This window comes from Liolophura sinensis, chromosome 4, assembly GCF_032854445.1.
Source record: "Liolophura sinensis isolate JHLJ2023 chromosome 4, CUHK_Ljap_v2, whole genome shotgun sequence".
Lineage (NCBI taxonomy): Eukaryota > Metazoa > Mollusca > Polyplacophora > Chitonida > Chitonidae > Liolophura > Liolophura sinensis.
Window position 1 is genome coordinate 14,781,150 of NC_088298.1, and position 25,690 is coordinate 14,806,839.

The following is a 25,690-nucleotide window of genomic DNA, read 5'->3' on the forward strand; positions in this document are numbered from 1 at the left end:
TCATGAACACTACAACCTAAACTAAGAACATTCGAAGCTAAACTTTCACTTATACGACGGCGGCCACCATTATGGTGGGTGGAAACCGGGCGGAGCCCGGGGGTAACCCACGACCATCCGCAGGTTACTGACAGACCTTCCCACGTACGGCCGGAGAGGAAACCAGCATGAGCTGGACTTGAACTCACAGCGACCGCATTGGTGAGAGGCTTCTGGGTCATTACGCTGCGCTAGCGCGCTAACCGACTGAGCCACGGAGGTCCCATCGATGAATGTAACTTTCCTGAATTAAAGTCTATGGAGGTACAAGATTTCGACCTAGCCCGCCTACTCTAGCTTTAAATAACTACCTAAAGTCCAGGGGAGCACAATATTAAATCCCCTAGGATAACTTACCAGAATTAAAGTCCAGAGGAGCATATGCCTTCACCCTCGCTCTCCTACGATAATTTACCAGAAATGAAATTCATGAGAGCGTCACTCTTCACCCTAACTTGCCTAGGGTAACTTACCAGAATTGAAGTCCAGGAAAGCACAAGTCCTCAACACAATCAACACCTTGCCTAGTAGCACGTTTCAATTTGCGGATCTAAATCTGACCCTAATAACGGGCAAAATACCATCTCTGTCCAACACGGACACTACTCCACTGGTGCGGGAAAGATCTATATGCAACAAAGCACGATGTGCTCGAAGACACTTATTTCTCCCACATTTCTGGTTAGACCTACACTCTGCTGACATATGTCCCTTAGTAAGGCAAGAAAAGCAGAGACGATTGTCCCTCGCATATTGCGATTTTTGATCTACTGAATAATTAATGAATATTGGGCAATTTGTGTTTCTTATGGTTTTCTGCTCAAACATAACATTTAGGATCGCGCCTAAATATCGGTATCAAAATCTGCCCTTACTCGCGTTGTTATGAAGTCACTTATATGACGTACACTGGGAACTTGACCAGAGGCTCGCATAACGCTTGCAGTTCCACTTACATATCAATTCATCAGGAAAACGACGTATAATATTTCTCAAAATCTCACTAGAATTTTGACATTGGCTTGACAATCTATCCTGTGAAAAATACACATGCAATTTACAATATCGAGGGAAAATCTTAAAATCGTTAGGCTTCTCTGTCTCGGACCATAAATTTATTCCCGTTTCTTAGTTTCTTTAAACACTCAAGCGCACTTAAACTTCTCTGTCCAAACTGATCTTAAAACGCCCACTCGTTTTGGTCAAACCCCCACTTTAATTGTGGATGTAGTCCTATAAGTGAAACATTCTCCAGAACGTCGTAAAACACTTACCAAACAAATAAATATATAGATTGTTGTAGATCATGGTAGTATGTAGAGGTTAGCTCAGTATTCGAGGCAAGAGACAGTTTGAGTGATGGTCATGACATTCATCGGAATTCATGGTTGATACTTAGCACAAGACTTGATGATTGATCGTATGAGCTTGGATTTTACCGATCGCCTTTGCATTCCTGATATCTGGTGACTAATTTTTGTGTGTAACGAACATTGAGACAGAGTAAAACATGCACGGACTATGGAAGCCCATGGGGAGGTGTCCAGCATCGGTACTGACGATGTAAGTTCCCTTGCTAAATATAACAAGAATGCTCATTTCAATCTTGCTCTGGTGGGCCGTCCTAAAGGATAACGATACTGGTGCCAACGATGCTACCTGTCATATAACGCACTTGCTTTACGCGTTGTCGCCTCACATGTCGATGTTGGAGCGGACAAAAAGTGTCTGTCGACACTCGTAGTTGACCTAAATGCTCATCTCGACCAGATGTCCTCCTTTTCCGATCGATAGTAAATCCAACAGAGCCGAAGACTACATGACCATCGCTACTAGGCACATAACACAACCGCCATGTTGATCTCGCAAGTTATCGATAACCCGCGTTACTTCGCGAGAACTTGTGAGTACGCACAGACACTTTCTATCCGCCTCATGATTGATGTGTGACGGACAACGTGCAAAGCAGGTACGCGTATATGGCAGGTAGCATTGTTCGAATCAGAGCCGTTGTCCTTCAAGATGAAAAGACGGTTCGTCAGAGCTAATTTCAACCTTACAGTGTCTAATCCGTCCCCACAAGCCTAGAGAAGCTAGAGACCACTTGAGTTCTTTAGTTACAATCGGCGTGGATGAAGAAATTCGGCTTGCAATATGTTATAGCACTGGAAAATGCCTATTTTTGGATCGTTGACAAAGGAGAAAAAAATGGGTCTTTTTTGGGTCCCGTCATAAACGAGTTGTATGTATGTCCGATACTCTGGAGTGTAATGATTGAAAGTCTAAATATACCTTATAAATGTTAAAGCAAGGACGCTCAAAAAACTTCACGTAGGGCTTTCATGTTTTCTTTTCTTCTTTCGATCTTGACGCTTGCAAATATCTTCATTAAAGCCGAACCTGAGGAAGATTCCCAATGAATCTGTAACCATTTCTCCATGATCTCCCACGTTTTGTTTTTCCGTCTTCCCAGCTCCCCAAGATGTGATTTAGAAACACAGACCTGTATTCCCCGGCGGTGCCCGGTTTCCCCCTAGCAAATTGCTGGCTGCCTTCTTGCAAGTGAAATTTTCTTGAGTACGTCGTAAAACACCAATCAAATTAATAAATAAATAGAGACATAGGTTTAAAAGTTCTTCTCTGTATGACCCTTAATTGCGGCCTGATTTCCATTTGTTAACACACTTTCCTAATCCCCTATTTTGAGCTATATAGGTGTTAAAGCAAATCTCTAAGGCAATAAAAGACACCGTCTTAATTCAAAGCAGTTTAACTTCAAAAATTGCGTACATAGTTTATTTTACAACTGATATAATGTAAGAGTTAGGCGAATTCTTCAACCTTTTCAACCACCACTGCGATCAATATTTTGATACATTCTCAGAGAATTATGGGGTATAGAGCAATAATTTATTCAGTTTTGTTAACAAAGCTTGCATCTTTATTGTCACAAACTAATCACTTTCATAATAATTAGATGCATAAATTTGTCTGAAAAAAATTGCTTTAGTGGTAGAAAAGGTTGAAGATTTACAGTATACGCGCCATCTTAATTTGCTATCATTTATTGTTTTTTTTTCTTTTTTTGATCCGTGTTTGAAAGAAATCCTGATGTCCATAATTCTAAAAATCTTGCTAAGGCATCTGTTCTTTGACCTATATGGTTTGTTACGCGGAAGATGTTTTACTTACGACGAATCTTTTCACAATTTGTAAATGTGAGGGCGAGAGGAACCTGCTCTGGTCATACAGAAAGAAGACAGCGCATAAAAAAACTTCATGTGAAAATGGGTTCCTCGTTTCACTGAGATGTATGAAGAGTTATGCTCGTTTCCGTCAATTAGAGAATGGCTTTGACATGTTTTTAGTTAAGAATTGTACCCGCTGAGCAAGGATGACATCTGAGTTGAGTTCGACTCTGTCAGGGTAGGAGTTGTCTGATTGGCGACGGCTAATTGGCTTCGTCCCTCTGGAGTTTCGAGGCATAAGTAATTAACTCTACAAAATAAATGTTTTGTACACACAGTTTACAATAAAAGAGAGGGCTAAAATGATAAATCAGCATTTAAGCTCAGACCTTCTTGTGTACAAAGTTTGCTTCACCACTCACATGAAAATCAAGAATATTTCAATCAGTCAATGGTACATTTCAGAGAGTATATTTTCCTTAAGTATATACCGAAATAGCCTGCCAAATCCACATGCTCTATGAAATGAATGTACACCTTCTTATTGTGAATTATTCCTCTGCTCTGTATTTTGTAATATTGGGCAATTTGTTTTATGCAGCCTGTCCGCTCTGTTTTCCTCTTATATGCACTACTGTCGTAAAATAAATGCAATGAACACTAAAATAATTGCACTGAATTCAATAATGACAGCGCAAAATTATTTATATGGTAATTACGCTCCACACTACAATAGTCGTCTTGTATATGTATGGACGAAGTGACCCTATAGCATTGCAATCTTTAGGTCTGATTTCCTAGTGTGTTTTTTTTCATTTATGTTGAAGGTAGCGCTACCAAACTTTAATGGTACATGCACAATGGTCGAATGAAAGGTCTACACAAGTTAAATGTCAAAAGAAAACAAAATCGTAGTTTTCTTTTAAACTTTTTCGCACAAGAGTAAAAACTAAACACTCATATGAAAATCATACTTCTTAGCCATTTTCAATTGGTCCGACGATCTGACATGTTCAGGGGCCACTTTCACAAAAAAGTCGTGCGATAGCGCACATGTTACAATTGTGCGTTAACCATGACGTATAAAATATCAAACGAGAAATGTAGGGTAAATAAATGTCGTACGCCTCTGTGAAACTGGGCCCTTGGCTATATAGAACGGCAGATTATTTACAGATGAATGCTTATTATTATTATTATTATTATTATTATTATTACTATTATCCCATTCTTAGGCATTGCATCTAAACACATTACTCCTCCTTGTAGTTTATGTCAATGGGGGTTTTTCCTATGAATTTTTCATCTTATTCCTTGCCGATTCAATGGGTAGCTCCGCATTGTTTGGTACCTCAGTTATTTATGAGGCTCAGTGTTGACATATTTTTTTTATAGCCGACGGTATTAAATGTCTTATGGTTTCTATACACAAAAGCCGTGGCATGGTAGTATATGTAGGCACTGGGATTTGCTTTGACTTGGAATTTACAAAATTGCTCGGTCATCCAAATAAGCTTGTCCTAAAGATTTGAGTAGTCTGGGCTACTGTACGGCACATTACTCATAGCGGAATGTGCTTTTCAGTGCATATCCGTCTCACTGAACTTATCAGACAAACAACGAATGTTTTGGGAATCTCCGTCCAGATCCTGGTTAGGCCTCTGGCCACTGCGGCAACGCATAAGCAGTTCAGCCCGCCACCAGCTTTAGTCTCATTAGTTTTGTAGTAATCCTAGACTGGTATTAACATTTAAGCCTGGCTTAACTTTTAATACATTTTTGGACATGCATATGGCGTGTACATACTTGTATGTGCAAATAACACAATCGTGTGTGCTGTATCACAATGTCAAAGTCACACGTTATAACTACAAAACATAGTGTTAAGAATTTATCTATTTATTTATTTGTTTATTTATTTATTTATTTATTTGATTGGTGTTTTACGTCGTACTCAAGAATATTTCACTTATACGACGGCGGCCAGCATTATGGTGGGAGGAAACCGGGCAGAGCCCGGGGGAAACCCACGACCATCTGCAGGTTGCTGACAGACCTTCCCACGTACGGCCAGAGAGGAAGCCAGCATGAGCTGGGCTTGAACTCACAGCGACCGCATTGGTGAGAGACTCCTAGGTCATTACGCTACGCTAGCACGCTAACCGACTGAGCCACTAGGTGTCTTAAAATTTTACAAAGAATGTACATGTAATTCTTTTGTGAGTAAATATAGACGGAGTTCAGAATCTCTGGCACTCTGCTTCGTAATTGTGAGTAATCCAGCTTTTCTCCGGAGTTAGGGGCTGTATATGCATCCTTTTGAATGGAATAACATGTTGCAATCAATGTGGAACTGTATGCATGAGACAGATATTTATGAAACAACTTTTAAAATAACAGCTACCACGATCTTTTGACAGGACTTAATTTCGTACTGTATACATGTAGTTACTTTCTTTGCTCTTTGGTAGTTTGCGTACATACTTTGTTTTTGAAATGGTCTTGTGATGGCTGACATGGGAAGTCCATTCTGGACGACGGTTGGTATTCGAATATCTTATGCGATGCATAGATTTCAGTGTAATCTGTCATTATTTGAATTGATTGAAATCTTTGATTTTTAAGGTAGCAAGGAATTATGCACCGTGATGTCAATTCAAATGGAACAGAATGCGTGGGTTTTGGGCAACATAACACGCATATGTTTGTTTAAATAGTTATTTTATAATAGTTCGTGCACTTTAAATATAGTTACGAAAAATTGATTGAGGAAGTTGAGTACAACATCTTGATTTGTTACTTTTGCAAACATATTTTATTATTTGTATATAGGTGAGACGTTAAGATTTCATCGTTATTCATTTTTGTTGTTCCATTTTGATATTTCATACCCATGGCGTCAAAAATAAGAACACTTTGTTTTATGACTTTGCAATATGCACACAGCGGAATGCCGCTCTACTTAGTAAACTTAGTGACATCTATATGTCACACAACAATGAGATTTGTTTTGGTTCAAAAGAATTCTACTTCCTCATCAGGCTCTTCAACTATGTCAGGGGGAAGCAACTCGGCAGACAGATTTGTGATAGGGGAGGTAAATCTTGGCACAAAGGACATTATGTATTCGAGGAGATCAGTGAAGCAAGCAAGGCAGGAGGACATCAGATATGTGAGCCTCTGAGCCGTGGTGTGCGTGAGCTGTACAGGTGACGTATTAATGTCCATTCTAAAGACCTAGTGTTGTTACGTAAAATCACGAGAGACTAGACAATGTTAGGTTGGTTGAGGCAGGCCTCCGCTACATACTCAGCCTGGCTACGTTGTAAGCTGATCACGTGCTGGGTCGAGACGTGTTAGCATGGCCGCAGCGTACTCGAGCGGATTTGCTTTCCTCACGATAAATGTGTTGACTTCAGCCTCAGCAATATATATCCCCTAACTCTCCCGTGGTACCATGGCATATCACCACGTTTAGCATGCGCTTTCCTCTACAACATAGCATGATTTGGCATCATGGATTTTAGGATTTGGCAACCTAGCATGATTTGGAAATGACTTTCATTAAGACTTCTTGTTACCTACTGATCAGTTACACGTCTTTGCATTATGTTGAGCAGATCATTTTGTTGTCTAGTATGTTAACTGTGGCTTTTTTTTCTTCAAGCAAGATATTATTTTTTGGTTCTTGCCACATTATGATGATATATTTTAATATATCCGTGAAAATGAAATGCGATGTAGAAAAGGACCTTTTAACTGTCAGTCCAACAGTTCTCTTGCTGGCCACTGCATATCTAGGTATCACATTTATTGGGTACGTTCGGGCTTTGTATATATTATTCTTGCACATAATAGTTACATCGGTGCGGGGCCTATTTGGAATGGGTAATAATCCACGACCAAACCGTGCAACTACAGGTTTATTTACAATATCAAAATTGAAATTATCCCTTTTGTCGTAAAGCCGGCGTGAAAGGAGACCTCCTATATGTTATATATAGACGACCTAATACTGCCCATGACCAATGAGATGAAGGGATGAAGAACACTCAGGAGAATAGAATTGTAGGTGGTGATATGAACGAAAGTTGCTAGAGCCATCCAAATTTAGAAGTAGAGAGATGATAGCTCTCCTCAGACTTGTGAATTATTATCTAACAACGTAGGCCTAGTGGATTCTGCTAAAGCTACAATACCAAATCAAGTAGTTTTGCGAAATCTAAAGATAAAAAGTTGCATCACGTCTGAAAATAAACCAGAAATAAAAAAAAATCCACCTTGACACACATATTTCCCAGTTTTTTTAACCTTTCTCTTCTTGAAGCAGTATATCCTAAACATTGGAAAATAGCCAATGTGACCCCAATTCACAAAGGAGGATAATTTCGTGAAGTAGAAAGCTATAAACTGATTTATTTGTTTGCCTGTGTTAGCCAGGTTTTGGAGAGCTGCTTTTAAGCATGTACTTCGTCATTTCTAAAGTGATATGTCGAAACACCAACACGGCTGTCTTCAATCTTGTTCAACAATTATTCAACTTTTAGACATATACTGCCTTGCTTGCTGTGAAAGTTAGTCTTCTGGAATAGCTGGCAATCTTTTTGACTGGTTGAAGATTACGTGTCGGACAAGAACCAGGAAAGCATATCAGAACAATCGGATTTGCGCGATTTGCATGCTGGTGTGCCACAGGGTTCAGTCATCACCCCCTTATTTATATTGTATTTATATATTTGATTGGTGTTTTACGCCGTACTCAAGAATATATCACTTATACGACGTCGTCCAGCATTATGGTTGGAGGAAACCGGGTAACGGCCGGCGAAATTAGACATTTAATTCACATCGATATTTCTTTGCTGTGCAAATATAACATCTTTTAATAGTATTGTTAGAGGACAGCGGGATGGTGTTGTGTGGGAAAACACGGACGGGGGAGGGAGTGGGTTAGCCCCCCACCCACCTGCACTGTGCATTTCTGCATGTACCTTTAAATAGATTAACCAGTGTATGTGGTGATATGTGGGTCAATCATGACATTAATAAAACGCTTGTCTCCAAGAAATTCGGTGCATTTATTATTGACTAGTGACATCTAACCTGTCCCAATAATCATCACTGCATATATATTGTTTACCTGATTTTGTTGTAGCCTTGTGCTAGAGAACGTGTTACACTGGCTGGCGAACTTGGTGAAATGTTGGTTACTATCATGACCAAAGTTCAGTCTGGGAAACATATTTCTGCATGATGATGTACTCATATTTACATGTATGTAGGCCTACATCTGCCCGACTGGCATGCGGTTTTTATAGGGGGAAAAACAGGCATGCAGCCGACTGCCGACCTTAAAAATACCAGCTTGCAAATTGTGCTTTGGTCCTTGATTTGTTGTAATCCCAGCCTTTTTGGGCGTAAAATAAGGAAATGCAATCAGTGTATAGACTTACTTATGTGTATAAGTCGGATTTAATAATCTATATACGTCTTTCAGGTTAAAATACCTGAACTTCAGTTAACACTCCTTTCCGTAACTTAGGGCGAAAAAAAACAACAACAAAATAATAAGACTAAACAAAATAAATACATTCATCTATAATTTATTCTAATATTAATTTCAAATTTGATAGTTTTATTAATTGGAGATCACGATCATTACGGTTGATTAATTGGAGATCACGGTCATTACGGTTGATTAACTGGAGATCCCGGTCATTGTGGTTGATTAACTGGAGATCACAGTCATTACGGTTGATTAACTGGAGATCACGGTCATTACGGTTGATTAACTGGAGATCACGGTCATTACGGTTGATTAATTGGAGATCACGGTCATTACGGTTGATTAACTGGATATCACGGTCATTATGGTTGATTAACTGGAGATCACGGTGATCACGGTCATTACGGTTGATTAACTGGAGATCCCGGTCATTACGGTTGATTAACTGGAGATCCCGGTCATTACGGTTGATTAACTGGAGATCCCGGTCATTATGGTACGCATGTGAACATATGGGTATATCTTAATGTAATATCAGTACCTATGGACAAAATGATGAACAACTATATGCGAAAATTGTCGCGTAGGCCTCATTATCGACATTGTTTAACTAAACACAGCACGCGTATTCTGTCAGACGGGTAGGAAGTTGGGGGTCACGTGACCACTCTTTCGTGTCTAAAACAAAATGACCGCCCAATCGAAAAGGTCATTTTTGCCATGTCTTACAGAATTGTCCACTATTTAGTGCTTGCAGAAATTATTAAGATGTGCAGTTATCGTAATTATGTTAAGCGTTGTAACTCGCTGTATTCTACGGTACATGCTTTAGGCTGTATCATCTGTGGTTCCACATACATATATTGTGTAATTATTTAAAAGTACATGCAAAAATGTACAGTGTAGGCGTACGCCTTAATCATACAAACCTAACCGCCTTGATGATACTGGGGGGTATCACCCCACCCCCATCCCCTCACCCGATCCCCTTCAGACAACACACTCCCCCATCCTCTAACGTTACGCACTGTTAGGACGGTTGTGCTGCCCGTGCTGACAGGAAATCTTGTTTGATAAGGTTTTACACAAGGTCATCTGAGACAGTCTGTGCCCTACAAGTGCAAGTCTGCGCCCTACATGTGCAACTCCTGCCCGTGTTACGTAAACTTATCAACATTCAGCTTCAAACAACAACCACAACCGCCATTTGCAGAACTGAAGCAAAAACCAGTGCATCGCTTTGTTTTTTCGAGTTGTTTGTCATATTACGACCTATTTTCCATGTCGTCCTAACTATGACGCACCCAGTGGATGCTGTATGCTTGGATGTGTGGACCAGGGGCAACCTGAATGCTTTCAGAAGATCATTAAGTGGTAAGTATCCTATACCACATTCTCACCTAGTTATCGTTGTTGTTGTTACCAGGATATACCTAAATGTAGTAACACAGATGTGTGCCTACTTCGACCTGTCATGTCGCCATTATTTCAGTAGAAAAATAGATTATTACAGATTAAAGCATATGCCTACCGTGACACAACAAAAGAAAGTAAACATCATGACAAACTCCTTTCAGTGTGTGATCACTCATAGCACATACTACTTTCTCTGAAAGTCGCGGTTGTTCTCTAGTCTTATGCGATAGTTTAAATCATAATTGTGTTTCTATATATACCAGATAATTATTTATAGTGACAAACATTCATCAATTTTGATATGTACATTGACTGAGGCAGAGTTAGTAAAGTTTAGCAGTGTGGCCCAGTGAGGAGTTTGACATTCACCATTTATGTTTATTTTTCCGACTCCTTATTATGATAATAAGGAGTATTATCATGACTCCTTATCTTAGGACACAGAACTCTCAAAAATACCGCTAAAGATGTTAATGAAGGTTTTAATGTACAAACTCCATTGTACACTGCAATATATATCTGATATAGACTTAGCTGTACAGAGCCTTCTCATCTACTGAGACGCTGTTTTAAAATTGAAAATATGTACATTTTGTGTTGTTCAAGAGACGGTATAAAAAGTTGAGATATTCAGAAATTTTCTTACAAAATATGAAATCTAAAATTAAGTAAATCTGAGAAAATTGAACTTGCTGAATGGACATCTTTGTGAAAATTTTCTTAAAATATTTGCGATTGGTGCTGATAGAAATGTATGTCCGGATTTAACTCTTTAACATAAGTAAGCAACATGGCCTGATCATATACATGTAGGGCATACAGGTGTAATGTAATACAATAATCGCTAGCGCAGCGTAATGACCCAGAAGCCTCTCACCAATGCGGTCGCTGTGAGTTCAAGTCCAGCTCATGCTGGCTTCCTCTCCGGCCGTACGTGGGAAGGTCCTACAGCAACCTGCGGATGGTCGTGGGTTTCCCCTGGGCTCCGCCCGGTTTCCACCCACCATAATGCTGGCCACAGTCGTATAAGTGAAATATTCTTGAGTACGGCGTAAACACCAATCAAAAAAATAAATAAATCAATACAATAATAATAGAATACTTCTATGTTTTATTTGGTTTTTTTTCCTTAGAGTGTCTGCTACTTAGTTTATATATGACCTGAAATACCTTGTGATGATAGATGTTCTACATGTCTTTAACATTTTGTGTTCCAGAATAACCGAAAGCTGAATTGATGTTATGGCCAGCCATCTTTAGGAACTACCAGTAACAGAAGTAAATTCATGAGCACAAGGACAGCCCTTCCAAGTTCCCGGAAACCAAAAAGGTTTTAAAAGTACAACACTTGCTATGCAGAGAAGACGAGGCGACGATACGCATATTTAATACTGCATGACTCATTACATGCTTGCACATTCATGATCTAGCAACAACAAGGATGGGTTGTAAAATGCATAGCTTCATACATAAGAACTAAACAAAAGGCATAACCTGAGATGCTGAACATGTCGTAAGATACTCACTATTTTAGAGCACTGAATATGAGAATTCCTGGCGACTGGGGTGGATTTAGGCTTTCTTCATTGATAATTAAGTAACCCAGCATTAGGCATCAATCAGATAAATAACAACCGATATTGTCTATTTTTGTTGATGATTTTTTTCAGACCGGCATGCCATGGAAGAAAGCTGTTGACCAGCATTTATTCAACATCTTTGAGTACTATTACTTATTTTGGCATAATGGTCATTATTCTTACCATAATGGCTACAAAATAATGAGTGACAGCCGTTTCAGGTGTATTATTTACTTGTCCTTGTTTTTACCTGTTGATTCACCAAGAATGGGGCTACGTTATAAGCCTTGCTTACGGTGGCCCATTGTGTCAAATAAAACTTTAAAAAATATAAAAATAAAAAAAAAAAGCTGTTCACCGTACAGATGCATTCAGGTTGTGTTTAAAATGAAATCACAGAAGATAGTTAGAGACGGCGTGAAAAACCGAACTCAGTTGTTTTTGACCATTTCTGGTGAGAAGAGCAAACCAGAAAAGATATGTGTTTATGTAGACTGGCTGTCCAAGTGTGTACAAAGCAGTGTAGGCAGTATTAGCACTGAATTCTGTTCCTAATGTGCGATATATAGTGTACATCAGGCACATTTTCAAAATATGACCTTTATCTAGAGGACATCCTTGAGACTACCATGCACAAATCCCCATTTAAGGGTGACAGACCATATCAAGAACCTATGTGTTTACCGCATGCGACAGGTGTTCAAAAAACGCTGAAGTGTTAAGAAATGCAGTTGTTGTGGTGCTTTCAACTTAGTTTTGATTCAGATATAGATTTAAACTGAACTGGATTCAAAGATGGACTGAACTGGACGTGAACAGTGAACAGTGAAATATTGTCACTTTAATTCATTGACCGACATGCAGAGATGGAAATACATATGTATATTTTGTTTTCATATTTCGTGCGTTTATGGAATAATTTTTGTTCTAATAAATGTTATTTCAATTCAAAATTTTCAAGCTTTGATGTTAATAGAGAACAAGAGATCTTATCATTTGAGCATGTGCCTTATGCCATAACCTAGATCATCCTCTTTAAATACAAGGTATGGAAAATAACTGAATAGGAACTGCTGCTGGGTGTAGGGACTTATACTTTATGAAAATCTGATGCTGCAAGTTGCATGCTGTGGTTTGTCAGATAAGCAAGTGCACCTGTCCTTCCACAAGCGGACACAGCCTTTTTGGCTGTTGTTAAATGCATTATGTGTACGATGATATTGCCACCAGGGTGGAATTATTGGCGACACTGTATTTACTATGTCCCTTGCAATAATCTGGTAATTGTGTGTCAGCCCACTGATAAGTCTGCCGATGAGCCAGGCCATGCACCTGATATGGCTTGGGCTTGTAGGCCTATTGTTCAGTAACTTCACAACTCGGGACGTTTTGATAACTAATCCTGTAGCTTACTTTTACCTGTCAGTGTCAAAGCGTGTCAGGTACTTAAGAGTAAGAGTGAGTAAGAAAACAGGTTCTAACTTGATGTTTGATTTAGTATAAAAGGCCTTACCTTAACCTGGTAAGGCAGATAGAAACTTACTGTCACATTAGTAGGTTTGTGTACTCCTACACTGCAAATCCAAAGTATGTTCTGGTTGGCATTAAAGGGACTATCTCATATAAGCGTCATGTCCGACAATCATATACCATTCGTAGTCTGTAAAGGGCTTTCCAAGTCGATAATCGCAAGATCGTGTCATTTAATCGGTGACATTGGATGTTCCGACCAGTAATAAATTGTACATAGTTGTTGTTACGATACAACACTGTCTTCAGGATTTATTTTTGTGATCATTGAACCACATCCCCGCTAGCTCCGCAAACAGCGATTTATGGATAGCGGCTCGGTGATAATATTTCTGCATATTTATGGGTGGTACCAGGCCAACTTTTAAATTAGTTCTTTGCGGTCAGACCGACCAAGTTATTTGTGACCAGACCGACTTAGTTCCTTGAGGTCAGTTCGACCAAATTATTTGTGGTCAATTTGATCAAAATAATTTTGGTCGATCTGACCACCACTTTAGCTTGGTCGATTCGACCAAAAAAATTTTAGTCCAGCAAGCGACCTGGATTGTTTGGGTCGGTGACGTCTGTGGCCAAGTTTTTTTTTCTTTGGATCGAAAACGACCAAGTTTTTTTGTTGATCGTTTTGATCATTTCATTGTAACAGTGTAGTTACGAGTTACGCACAGTTATAATAAAACCTCAATTAAGGTAAATTGACAAGCTTTATTTCCTCGGTTATGTGTGACCATTTGCCTACTTGTCGCTGCTCTGGTTTTACCCTCTATGCCGTAGTCTTTTTATATTTTCTTTCCTTTTTTTCTTTTGTCTTTTAAAAGTTAGCAAAAATGTTACTGTCCACATAACGCCCACACGGTGTGCTGATGATGCATTCCCTTTTGGGGGCGGCTGAAAGCCTTGGGGCTCTTTCTCTTGGTGTGTCTCTACGTGGGCCTGGTGCTTTTCTCCCTCTTCAACTATCGAAGCCGATGTAAAACCTCCATGCCCTACCACAGCATTACACAAGGCTTAAAAGCGGACCAGGCGAACATGGGCAAATGCTTGGTGGACCTGGACTCTTTAGGTAAGTGCCCAAAAATCTTTGTCTGAATTAGTGAAAGGCTGAGAGATAGGCGAAAAGTTGGGAAATGGGCAATACCTGCTACAATGCGTACAGAGTTTTGTTCCGTCTTACATGCCAAGTTCCCAAAGGAATGTTCAAGAAACAGTATATACATGTAAATAGTAAGGCTGGTAACATGTAAGAGAGAAGTAGTAATCAGTTTGCATTCGATATGGAAACTATTTACCGACTATGCTCACTGTTATGACTAGAAAATCGACTGTTGTACCCGCATCACTGAAAACTGTCGAAAAAGCTTTATTTACCAGGTGTACACTATTTCTTACTTATTCAATTGGGAACTGGTATTTGAGGTCATTTTGTAAATGGGTCTCGCACTCTCTCCATGGGTATAAAGAGTTGCCAGGCATGTTTAAGGGCAGTATAGCAATTTCCCGGCATGCACCATCATATAACAATTGCGCCAGATCGCCATTGCAACTGGAAAGGGACATGGGTACCTGTGGGAACTTGCAATTGGGGGGATGTACACGCATCATCATCAGCAGTCTATTCAAGATGTGGAAATGAACTTTTTGAATATATATACATATATATATATCTGTATAATTCCCCCTTCATCCAGAGGGCGGAGATATGGTCATGCCTCATTAGTAATTGTTTTAGTAATAAACAAATAAAGAATTACAATTAGTAGTAAGCTTCCATGGAGATGGAAATGTCTCTGTACGCACCATTATCAGTGAGTTGCATTGGATGTGGACATAAAGAAGCAGAAAAATATAAACAAAAACAAAAATACAAACAAGAACAATGTACAGCGTGGAAATGAACTTTTGTAATTCCGCCCTTGTATAGCAGACAAAAGGCTGTGTAGACATCATTATAGACGTAACCTTGCAAGGGTGTGGGAACGAGTTTTGTGTAATTCCACTTTGCAGAGGAAAAAGGGTGTATATGCATCAATACCATCAACATGATATCTTTTACATTGTGATTCCTTTTATATGTTACATATGTGTACGTATCCTAAATATTGAGGTCATTTGTCTTTATACCAAAATTTACAGATTAACACGTTTCAGTGTTTTTCTCAACTCTTGTACCATGTTATACTTGTACCGTCGCTTAAACCGTTTGTTATCCCTATATTCATCTTTAACGTACCACTTTTTAACTGTTCACCCCTGCCATCAACATTATATTTAGGCATTTTTTTGCGTGTTATGATCACTAAAAAAAATGAAAAAAAGATCAACAGTCTGTTAAAGATATGTGTAATTCCACCACTATACAGAGGACAAAAAGTGGTATATGCTTTTCCAATGATGTGGAAATGAGTTCTATGTGCAATTCTGCTAAATTGAGGTCAGAAAAACATTCTAAACATGACGATGTACAGTGTGTGGAAATAAGATTTTCTAATCCCGATTTACAGAGGATAAACCTATCTCTATATACCATTACCAGTGACCTGGTAGCGATGTGAATATGCAATTATCTTGTAAGCCAACCCTTATTCAGAGGGCAAAAGGCTCTACAGGCATTATTATTACCATTGTTATTATCATTATTAATCTCCTTTCAATGCCATTATATCTATTGTAATGTATAAAGTATCAAAAATGAGCCGTTTGCTCAGAGGTTGTGTAGACATCGTTATAGATGTAACCTTGCAAGGGTGTGGAAATGGATTCTGTGAAATACTATTCCGCTTTACGGAGGATAAATGGGTTGTACACATATCATCATTATAAGTAGCCTGGGACATTTGTGGAAACGAACTTTTGTAATTCCTCCTTTCTACAGAGGTCAAAAGGAAGTATTTGCATCAGACCAAGTAACTTGTAATGATATGAATTGTGTGAAACATTTTTCGTTTTACAAAGAACAAAATATTTGTGTTCATCATCATGGTGTTGAAATTGGAAATGGTGAGAAAAAGTTCGACGTAAGTCTCATAACAGTTTTTATCATTATCCCGCCGAGTGCTCTTCGCGCTGGTATAGTTATTGTCTTGCTGCCCTCATATGGATCATCAGCTATTCGTGAACCAATGCCTCAAGTGAGAAAGTTTTTGTGCTAGTTTGCTAATATGGCTAGGCGTAGAGCATGAAACACCCACTAAACTTGCCTTGAGTTACACATATTTTACACCTCAAATTTATAACTCATTCATTTTTCTTTGTTCCAGGGTTGGCAAAGATCAATATTTTCCATTCTCCGCCATTTTATGCAATAGAACACAATAACCCAGATGTAAAAGAAGGCGGTACCTGGCAACCATCCAACTGTGAATCTCTGCAGAGGGTGGCAATAATTGTTCCTTACCGAGACCGTGAGCAGCACCTTCGGATTCTGTTGAATCGCCTTCATCCAATGTTACAGAAACAGAGGATTCACTACCGAATATTTGTAATCGAGCAGGTGGGTGGGGCGTGTTGTACCGTGCTCAGAACGAAACTGGAAGTCTATAAAAGATCCCCGCACAGATCAAGTTATCCCATAGATTCGGCCTAAAATCTGGGAGCTTTGGAATCTTGTGGTAGTGGGTTCGAATCCTGCTTTAGCTTTATATCAAGTTGTTTTTCAGGTAACTAGCAATAGTAGTTGCTTTTTTTAAACTGATAGATTAAACAACCTTCAAGTAATTCAAATTATCTTGATCACCAGGTGAAACATCAAATATACACATAAATAACAGAAAATAAATAATTTCAACAGGTCGAAGCCATCTTAACGTTAAGAGCACGTAAATAACTTGGCAGTCAACTCTGTGGGCATTACGTCGCCATGGTAGTTACGTGCTTTTGTGCACGTGGTTACGTGGTTTTGTGCAAGTGGGCCCCGGAACCTGTTTTGTTATAAGCAGCAGTATTTTCTTCACTATCAAACGCCTACAATCAAATTTTCTAAACTTTCATCTAAACATCTCAGCCCTTAATTACAACGTGTAATCATAGCGAGGAGATCTACCAGGCTATTCTTTGCAAGTATGTCTCTAATTCGGCTTAACCCGGAACTAGGAACTTTGTAGATATAGCACGGTTTTAATACCATTGCAGTGTTTATTCGAACAGTACCAATAAAAGCGTAACTGAGGTGTATTTGTACCATTTACTTGCCACGCAGATATTGTATGTATTTCTTTTATTCATTTGATTGTTTTTTTCACGCCGTACTCAAGAATATTTCACTTGTACGACGGCGAATAGCATTATGGCGGGAGAAAACTGGGCAGAGCCCGCTAAAAACCCACGGCCATCCGCAGGTTGATGTATCTAGCATAAGCCACCTTAATCATTCATTAACCCTTTAATGTTTCAGTTTGGCAACGATCTCTTCAATAGAGGAAAGCTGATGAACGTTGGTTTCAAAGAAGCCCTGAAAGTAGGACACTTCGACTGTTTTATTTTCCATGACACTGATCTCATTCCTGAAAATGACAAAAACCTTTATCTCTGTGATCAAGACGCCCGTCATTTATCTTCTGCCATTGATGAAATGAGATACCAGTAAGTTTAACAAATCCCTTGGCATTGTTTTCATGTAATCTTAATGTTTGCCGACAACATGGCAATGTCAGTCATTCTAGATCAATGACGCCTAATAAATTGCTATCGACATCAATGCATTTGTACGCTCTCGCCCTCTCTTGAGCAGTGGAGACCACGTTTTCTGTTGGATCAGGTTTTCTGTAATTTTGCCTATATCTTTAGAAGCAACCGAAGAAAAATCCTAAAACTCACAGGATGTGAATATGTGTGTGTGACCGTACAACAACTGCTCAAGACATAGTCAGATTTTTGTAAGATATTGTGTGAAATTCATTTTGTAAAGCTTCAGATTAAGTTTTGCGATCTATTTGTTGGTTTCTGTGCATTAACGTAATAATTTCGTCATATTTTAATTTTCTGCTCAAGTTTATTTTATGGCCCTTCAAATCAATTTTATGGCCCTTCAAAGCAATTTTATGGCCCTTCAAAGCAATTATATGGCACACCAAATCAATTTAAAGAACCAGCTTGATTTATTTCATTTTCATTGATCTTTTGTTTCCGCGGAATTAACGCGCAAAATATTTCAGTACAACTTTATTTACAGTTTAACTTTGAGGAAACTATGATCAGGCTCGAAAATTATCCCGATCTGTGCCTAAGCTTTGCATATTCAACGGTTTTCTTAATTCTGATTGGTCGTTTTGATAGAATTTTGTGTGCAGATTGTGTGCAGATTCAATTTGTGATCCATCAGAATTATTTTCACTTATTGCTTCGATTTGCTTGCTCGTTTAACTGTAGTGTTATTATCAGCCATGGGGCCGCAAGCTCGAATACAGCTGTATGTTGCTCCTTTTTTGTTGACGCATATAAACTTAACAGGGAAAAATTCAGGAGAATGGTGTGAAACAAGTAATATGCCAACTGAAACGAAAGAACTTCGACTGTTGTGTACAGAAGTTCAAATTTCTTTTGTTTGTTTGATTGGGGTTTAACGTCGCTTCATCATCAACATCATTTCGATCTGATCACGACGTTGTCTTGAGACAGACCGGACTCGTGCTGCCTCACTGGAACGCCATACCAAAGACACCTGACACGACGCCTCATTTAGTAAATGAAAGATTACGTACGAACACCTTTACTGTACATTCTTCTTATGCTGAGTCACAGTGAAGTAGTACCGAGATTACAAATGTTAAAGTCTTAGGTATGACTCGTTTCGGGCTCAAGCCAGGATCTATCGTTTACCAGATCGATTAGAAGGTTTCAGTGTATATAAAATGAAATGTTTATGATGTACTTCCATGTACTCCTGTTTTATTTAGTTTCTTTTGCTTTCTTTGCAGTGTGATGTACTATAACTATGCTGGAGGAGTAATTGCCATGAATCAAAAGAATTTTATAAAAATTAACGGGTATTCCAATATGTATTGGGGTTGGGGAAACGAAGACGATGATCTATCAGCAAGGTACGTTGTCTTGAATTTTTCACATTGAATGGCCTCTAATTTTTCCGGGAATGTAAGCCTCAATTCCGACATTCCTGTAACACTCGTATATAGGCCAGGGAAGGGCGTTCCAACTTAAAAACAATGAATTTAAAGGCTGTCAACAAGCCTCAGTAGCTCTCATCAGAGCTCATCAGTGCGCATGTCATCGTGCTGGTCTCAAGGTAGATAAACAACCATACTTTCTGTAAGTTAAGGTATTATAACCCCGTAAGGGCATGTGCATACAAGACTTTGTGTACACTCAGGTTCAGTTTCGAGTCGAAAATGGAGAAAAATACTCATGAAACATGTTATATGGACATATTCTGTGCTGTAACTTAAGTTTGCAATGTAGTAGCTTAGGCACGAACTACCAGGTACTTCTCTTTCTCGGTCGTAGTGGAATGTGGGATAACATTTACACAGAACACGACCAGTGGCCAATGCATGATGTTGAAGGTTCAAATCCCAGCAGCAGCAGCGTTTACTTTGGGGTTTTTGCCAGGCATCAGGAGAGTAGCAACGGTATCGTTTGGGACTTTGCCCAGTTTCTGGTGCCAAAATACCAGAGAAGCGTTACCCAACTTGAAGAGGTTTGTGTGCGAAACTGGACTTGTGATTATCGATGTTAATTACCCTCTTAGCCGCCAATCGTATTCGAATGCCGGATTGGATTGTGGGCATTTATGATCGATCATTGAGATGTCGATTCTAATATTTTACATGGCCGTGTTGTCTTCTCATGAAAGCAGCTCGCGTAAAGCGTCATGTTAACTTGACTGGAGGCTGTATTTCACCGGTTACCTGTGACCATTTACCAATTATTATCACACTGTCTTTGCTGATTAGGTTTTAGTCTGTGTGCTTTAAGTCTGTGATTATATCGCACAAGTCTGGATTTGATTGGTCGGAACCGGGTGTATGCAAAAAGAGCAGATCAAATGAAATGGACGCTCTAATTTTTCGCTCATTCAGATAAGCAACATTGTGCGTGAGCAAATATAAGGCAGAGCAGAGTGATAGCTGGCAAATGAATAGACGTAACCCGTGACACACGACCCCTTGTCGATTTACCTCAGTTTGGATTTTATTCTGTTTTGATCTAAATGCTTTAACAAAACCTTGAATAAAGTCTTGTGGGCTACAAATTTACGTGTATATAGGATTCTGGACACAGCCCTAGCGGTACCTTGATCACGAGAAGAATCATGTATTATAGATTTCAACTTCTGATATATGACAAGTTGCAGTTAAAGCGTACCTGAGTTTGATTATCAGCTTATAAACTGGCACGGTGCAAGATTTTGATACTGATTTCACTCATTCGCCCAAAAAATTTCTTGCGTTCGTCCAGCATCATTGAAAACTGTAGACATCTTCCCTTTTCATGAATTCGTTTTAATTTCATACTTTATATACTTTCTTGGTTCTTTCATGGTTTGAGTTGAAAGTTGTCCAGGGTATTGGTTTTGTGGTTATTGTCCTGAACCTCTGTTTTGGTTGACGTCTGGTATACGAGCGTCTTTTCACACTTAGATACATGACTCTTCAAAGGACGTTCGAAGATGTTGAAGTAGGGACAATTTTATTCGTAACTGGATTTCTATAACCGCGAATAAAATACAGCTAATGACTAATCCTTTTTTGGTTTTCTTGTTTTCCTTCTTCCAGAACTCAAGAAAAGGGATTGCTTCTGACACGACCTCCCGAGCACATAGGCCGGTTTAAGATGGTCCGTCATACCAAAGCTTCCAGGGCCGAGCACGGGTAAGCACTCTACTCCACACCCTGTTTGACCAGTGAACATGGTAAAGCTAGTCAGTGACTTGCCAAAGGTTGGTGATTTACGTCGGTCACTCAGGTTTCTTCCACCATGTCCCCCACCGTTCCCTCTCTTTCACTGTTCCCTTCACCATGTCCTCCACAGCTCCCTCCACCATTTCCTCCACCTAACATGTCTTCCACCGTTCCCTCCACCATGTCTTCCACCGTTCCCTCCACCATGTCTTCCACCGTTCCCTCCACCATGTCCTCCACCGTTCCCTCCACCATGTCCTCCACCGTTGCCTCCACCATGTCCTTCACCGTTCCCTCCACCTACCATCTCCTCCACCGTTCCCTCCACCATGTCCGCCACCTACCATCTCCTCTACCGTTCCCTCCACCATGTCCTCCACCGTTCCCTCCACCATGTCCGCCACCTACCATGTCCTCCGCCGTTCCCCCTACCATGTCCTCCACCATGCCGTCCACCATATCGTCCACCATGTCCTCCACCATGCCCTCGACCATGTCCTCCACCTATCATGTCCTCCACCATGCCGTCCACCGTTCCCTCCATCATGTCCTCTACCGTTCCCTCCTTCATGTCCTCTACGGTTCTCTCCACCATATCATCAAACATGTCCTCCACTGTATATGTGAGAAATTCTTGAATGTAGTGTTAAAACAAGAAATAAATAAATATATAAATCAGATATATATAAGTATCCGTGTTTTTACAGGAACGAGCTGTTTCTAGGCTGGCGTGGTCGTTGGTATCATGACGGTCTGAATGGTATGAACTACACCGTGATCAAGCAGACAAACCTAAAGCTGTACACGAACGTCACGGTGAACCTGGGCCCATCCGACAACCATATGATAGACCCCACCAAAGACACGACAAGGGAGACACTCTGGTGGTTGGTATACTCCATAAACACGTGTGTTATTGTTGGCCATGTTCGTACTCCCTACAGGTTACTGTTTATGTAGGAGTGCGGACCATGGTGTAGGGTATAGATTCGCTTGCCTTAAAATCACTAAGAACATACGGGTTCAAACCCGGCATTGGGCACGGAATTTGCATGTTCCACAGATCTCACTGCTTGTGGTACCCTTGGTGACTTTACTCGGTGGACAATCCTCTTGTCAACAGTAGCTTGCCAGGTGTCTGTGGTTTACGCCGAGCACTCTATTCCACACACCCATTTGAAAATGTATACTCTTCTTTTTCTTTGCCCAGACTTTCAGTTCGTACACAATTGGAGATGAGCTAATATGTCATTGTCCGCCCGTATCGAAAAACCGGGTCTCTTTCAACAAATAAATGATGAAATACACAACTTGAGATGTGAATGGTTAAAGAGCATCGCCAAAGAATTTGGGTATGGCTGTGTTTGTTGTATGCTTGCCGTGGTGCACATTGCCAGTATGGAATTATCCAAGCTTTTTTCTGCTTTGAACTGATTGCCGTTTGACGAATATTTTGTTTATTTCATAGGGCTCAGATTTTTTTCAGTCAGTGAAAATGAACTGCGTCATATTCAGAAACAAACGTTAATCAGCCATTATCATTTTCATTGTATGTTTTCACTCTGTGTTTAGTTTATGACGTAGTCCAATATGTAAGAGTACAAATAAGCTCGTCTGAAATCATGACCGCTTCGGTGGCCTACCATTTATAGCGTGGGCCTCGAAGACATACCAAAGATTTTAAAATGACACTTGTTGCTGCATCGCCTGGAGCTCATCACTTAGAGGTTAGAGCAAGGAAACAGGACTGGTTGGCCTGGTGTCAGTATAATGTGTATGAGTGGGGTGTCATGTCTGGTGTCTTCGGTATGATACGTCCATGGACTCGCCCTGCTACAAAAAGACACAGTGCATGTGCACAGCGCATATATATATATATATATATATATATATATATATATATATATATTCGGTAATCATTTTAATCCTAAAGGACGTTATCGGCTGAAAGAGCGGCGGAAATCCGTCTTGCGGCAGGGAGGCACATCACATACCACATACACCATAAGGATTCCTTTGTCGTCATATGACTGAAAAATTGTTGAGTACGACGTTAAACCCCAAGCACTCACTCACTCACTCCCTGACTTTATCGGCTGTCTAGGCCCCCACTAGTCGTGATCGGTATGACAGTTGTTAATAAGCTGGCTCAGCTTAACTTAATTCTATTAACATTCGATGACCAGACTGTGGTGCGAGAGGAAAAAGTATTAAAGAGATACAACAGTGGCTTAGATCGTAAACACTGCTAAAACAACTATCAGGGAACGAACAGCGTATAAGGCGACTAATCCTTTGTTGGCGCGCTTGATAGCTGTATGGCATAGCCTACTGTAGTCAACCGATTCACATTTCTCATCAGTGTGGACAAAGTCCGAGCGTTGAAGGCAACTAAGTATGGTAATTACATAACAGCGCATACTTTTTGTACCATTTTTTTGCACATTTTTGTATCTTTAGCTTTACCACTGAACATGCACAATGATAATTTAATGTTACGTTTCAAGAAGTTTTGAGGTAGGCTTACTACGACAATGTATTCTTAAATACCTAAGGCATTAGTCGTTCAACATGTGCTTCATTTCCTTATGTGTTTGGCTCACCACTTACAGTTTTCTTTTTACTTAAATTTCAGGTTTTTGAAGTTCTATTATCCGTGAGCGCGAAGTGTAATTTCAATCCGTGTCCGAAGGTATTCTTGTGATCGCCCAGTGATAAAACAGGGTTTGTGTGTGGGAGAAAACGTCATCGCTTTCTGTGTAAAGCGTCGTCATTGCGTCAAGCGTCATCATTTGTTGGATATCACGTTTTCCGACATGTAGGAATCGAGCTGAATACGGATCGGCTATTTTTATGAGCGAATGTCAAAATATATGGAAGTTTTACTGGCGTTGTAAAAGTGGAAGACTTAATATATTATTTTGACTTATGGACAGAAACATATGGGCATCCTATTTGTAACAGATATGCATTTTATATGGTATGCCTGCCGAAACAGAACTGTCATTATTAAGTATATATTATAGTGTTTATTTTACACAAACACAGAACATTTTGTTCAGATTCTTTTGGCCTGTTGAAAGTCTTCAAAAAACCTTTGGATGGGCTTGGGATTATCCTGGGCTCTGTCCAGTTTCCCGCCACCTTAATGGATGCCGCTGTTGTATAAGGGCGATATTCTTGAGTCAGAACAATTAAATAAATTAATTAATTATGGCTGAGCCAAAGATGAAAAGTGTCTAGTCGAGAAAATCTAGTCTTCTCTGTTTCTCTTTTCTCTCCAGATTCTTGAGTACGTCGTAAAACGTCAGCCAAATAAATAAATAGGTCATCCAAACTTGTATTTCTCATCACAAATCTTCCGTGACATGGTCATACTATGTTTCTAAATATATGTTCTGATTCCAACCCTAAGTTGTACATTAAAAGCAGGCACTCGGATTGGTCAGCCTCCTGGCACCAGTACTTCATTGGCTTTATGTATGTAAAGTATATATTCCACATCGTTTTTTTGTGGGTTCGGTTTGACGATACATTTACATAGTGGACACGTTCACATAATTTACTTCAATATTGTTTAATATGATATCTGGCCATCGCCATTTTTCTGGATTCATGGGCAAGTGGGTCCGATATGACAATACATTTACACAGTGGACACGTCCACCTAATTTACTCCCATCGCTTTTTCTTTGGGTCCGAAGATCGGATGGTCTGATTAGATTATATCTTAATAACTATACTTGGCACTGAATCATTAATCTGTTAGGCTACATTGAAAAGCCCCCAGTTCAAGCTCGAACTAGTTAAAAAAAAAAAAAAAATCAGCTGGATCTGGATTACGTTGTGAATTTACTTGAATATACACGACTGATAGGCTGTATTATTTAGCCAAAACAAGCATTGATTGGCCTCGTAATCTTTGATTATGATTCATTTTTTATTAAAACAGCGCATGCTTAAATTATGGTCGTATTTATCGCTATGTTAAAACGGATGTTCATAGATCATGTTTTCATTTACACATGTTATTTGGCAAATAAACTTATTTTAGAAGCTGCAAAAGAATTTGTTTTCTGGTTTATTCGTGACAAATACTTGTTTCGAAAGATTTCACTATGAAATTATGCTTTTCCTACGTTTCTGTTTTTTTAACAGGCAAGAATTTTATGCCCCTCCACTGTTGTCGACATCATTAGAGGCGTTCAGGCAGTCTGACGTGAATTCAGTGGAGGTAAATTGATTTCAACCAATATGGCAAACGTTAATGTAACTGGGCGAATGGCAGTCTATGCATAACACTGGTAAAGTTGGTTATTTATTTATTTAAGGCCGGTGGTTTACCCCGAGCACTCTTTGACAAATATTCTTAACTATGTCTGAAAGCTCAAATCATCAAAAATGTTTACAAATCAAAGTGTGTATATGAAGTTTCAAGTAGAGGGGAAAGTAACACTCAATTCCTTAAAATTAATGGAGCAGAGGTCCCGATTGTTTTAAGAAATGGGGCCTTACGCGGACATTCCGCTTTTTAAAACCCACTCTGCTGACAATCGTGTGTTTATCATGGCTAAACCA

The 25,690-nt window shown here is 39.5% G+C and overlaps 1 protein-coding gene across 2 annotated transcripts; it reads left to right on the forward strand.

The window, feature by feature from the left end:
- Positions 1-9,174: 9,174 nt before the first annotated feature.
- Positions 9,175-25,250, forward strand: LOC135464553 (beta-1,4-galactosyltransferase 3-like). 2 transcript variants are annotated; one of them, XR_010443661.1, is made up of 10 exons: positions 9,175-10,107; positions 11,367-11,479; positions 14,078-14,322; positions 16,517-16,749; positions 17,650-17,837; positions 19,172-19,294; positions 20,987-21,082; positions 21,820-21,999; positions 22,323-22,464; positions 23,748-25,250. XR_010443661.1 is itself a non-coding variant. In XM_064741979.1 (9 exons), the coding sequence occupies exons 3-9, from the start codon at positions 14,241-14,243 to the stop codon at positions 23,770-23,772; spliced, it is 927 nt and encodes a 308-aa protein (XP_064598049.1). In that variant the 5' UTR covers positions 9,179-10,107; positions 11,367-11,479; positions 14,078-14,240; the 3' UTR covers positions 23,773-25,244. The 2 variants fall into 2 exon arrangements, 1 of the variants encoding a protein (XP_064598049.1); XM_064741979.1 differs by lacking the exon at positions 22,323-22,464 and having other exon boundaries at positions 9,179-10,107; positions 23,748-25,244.
- The last annotated feature ends 440 nt before the right edge of the window (positions 25,251-25,690 follow it).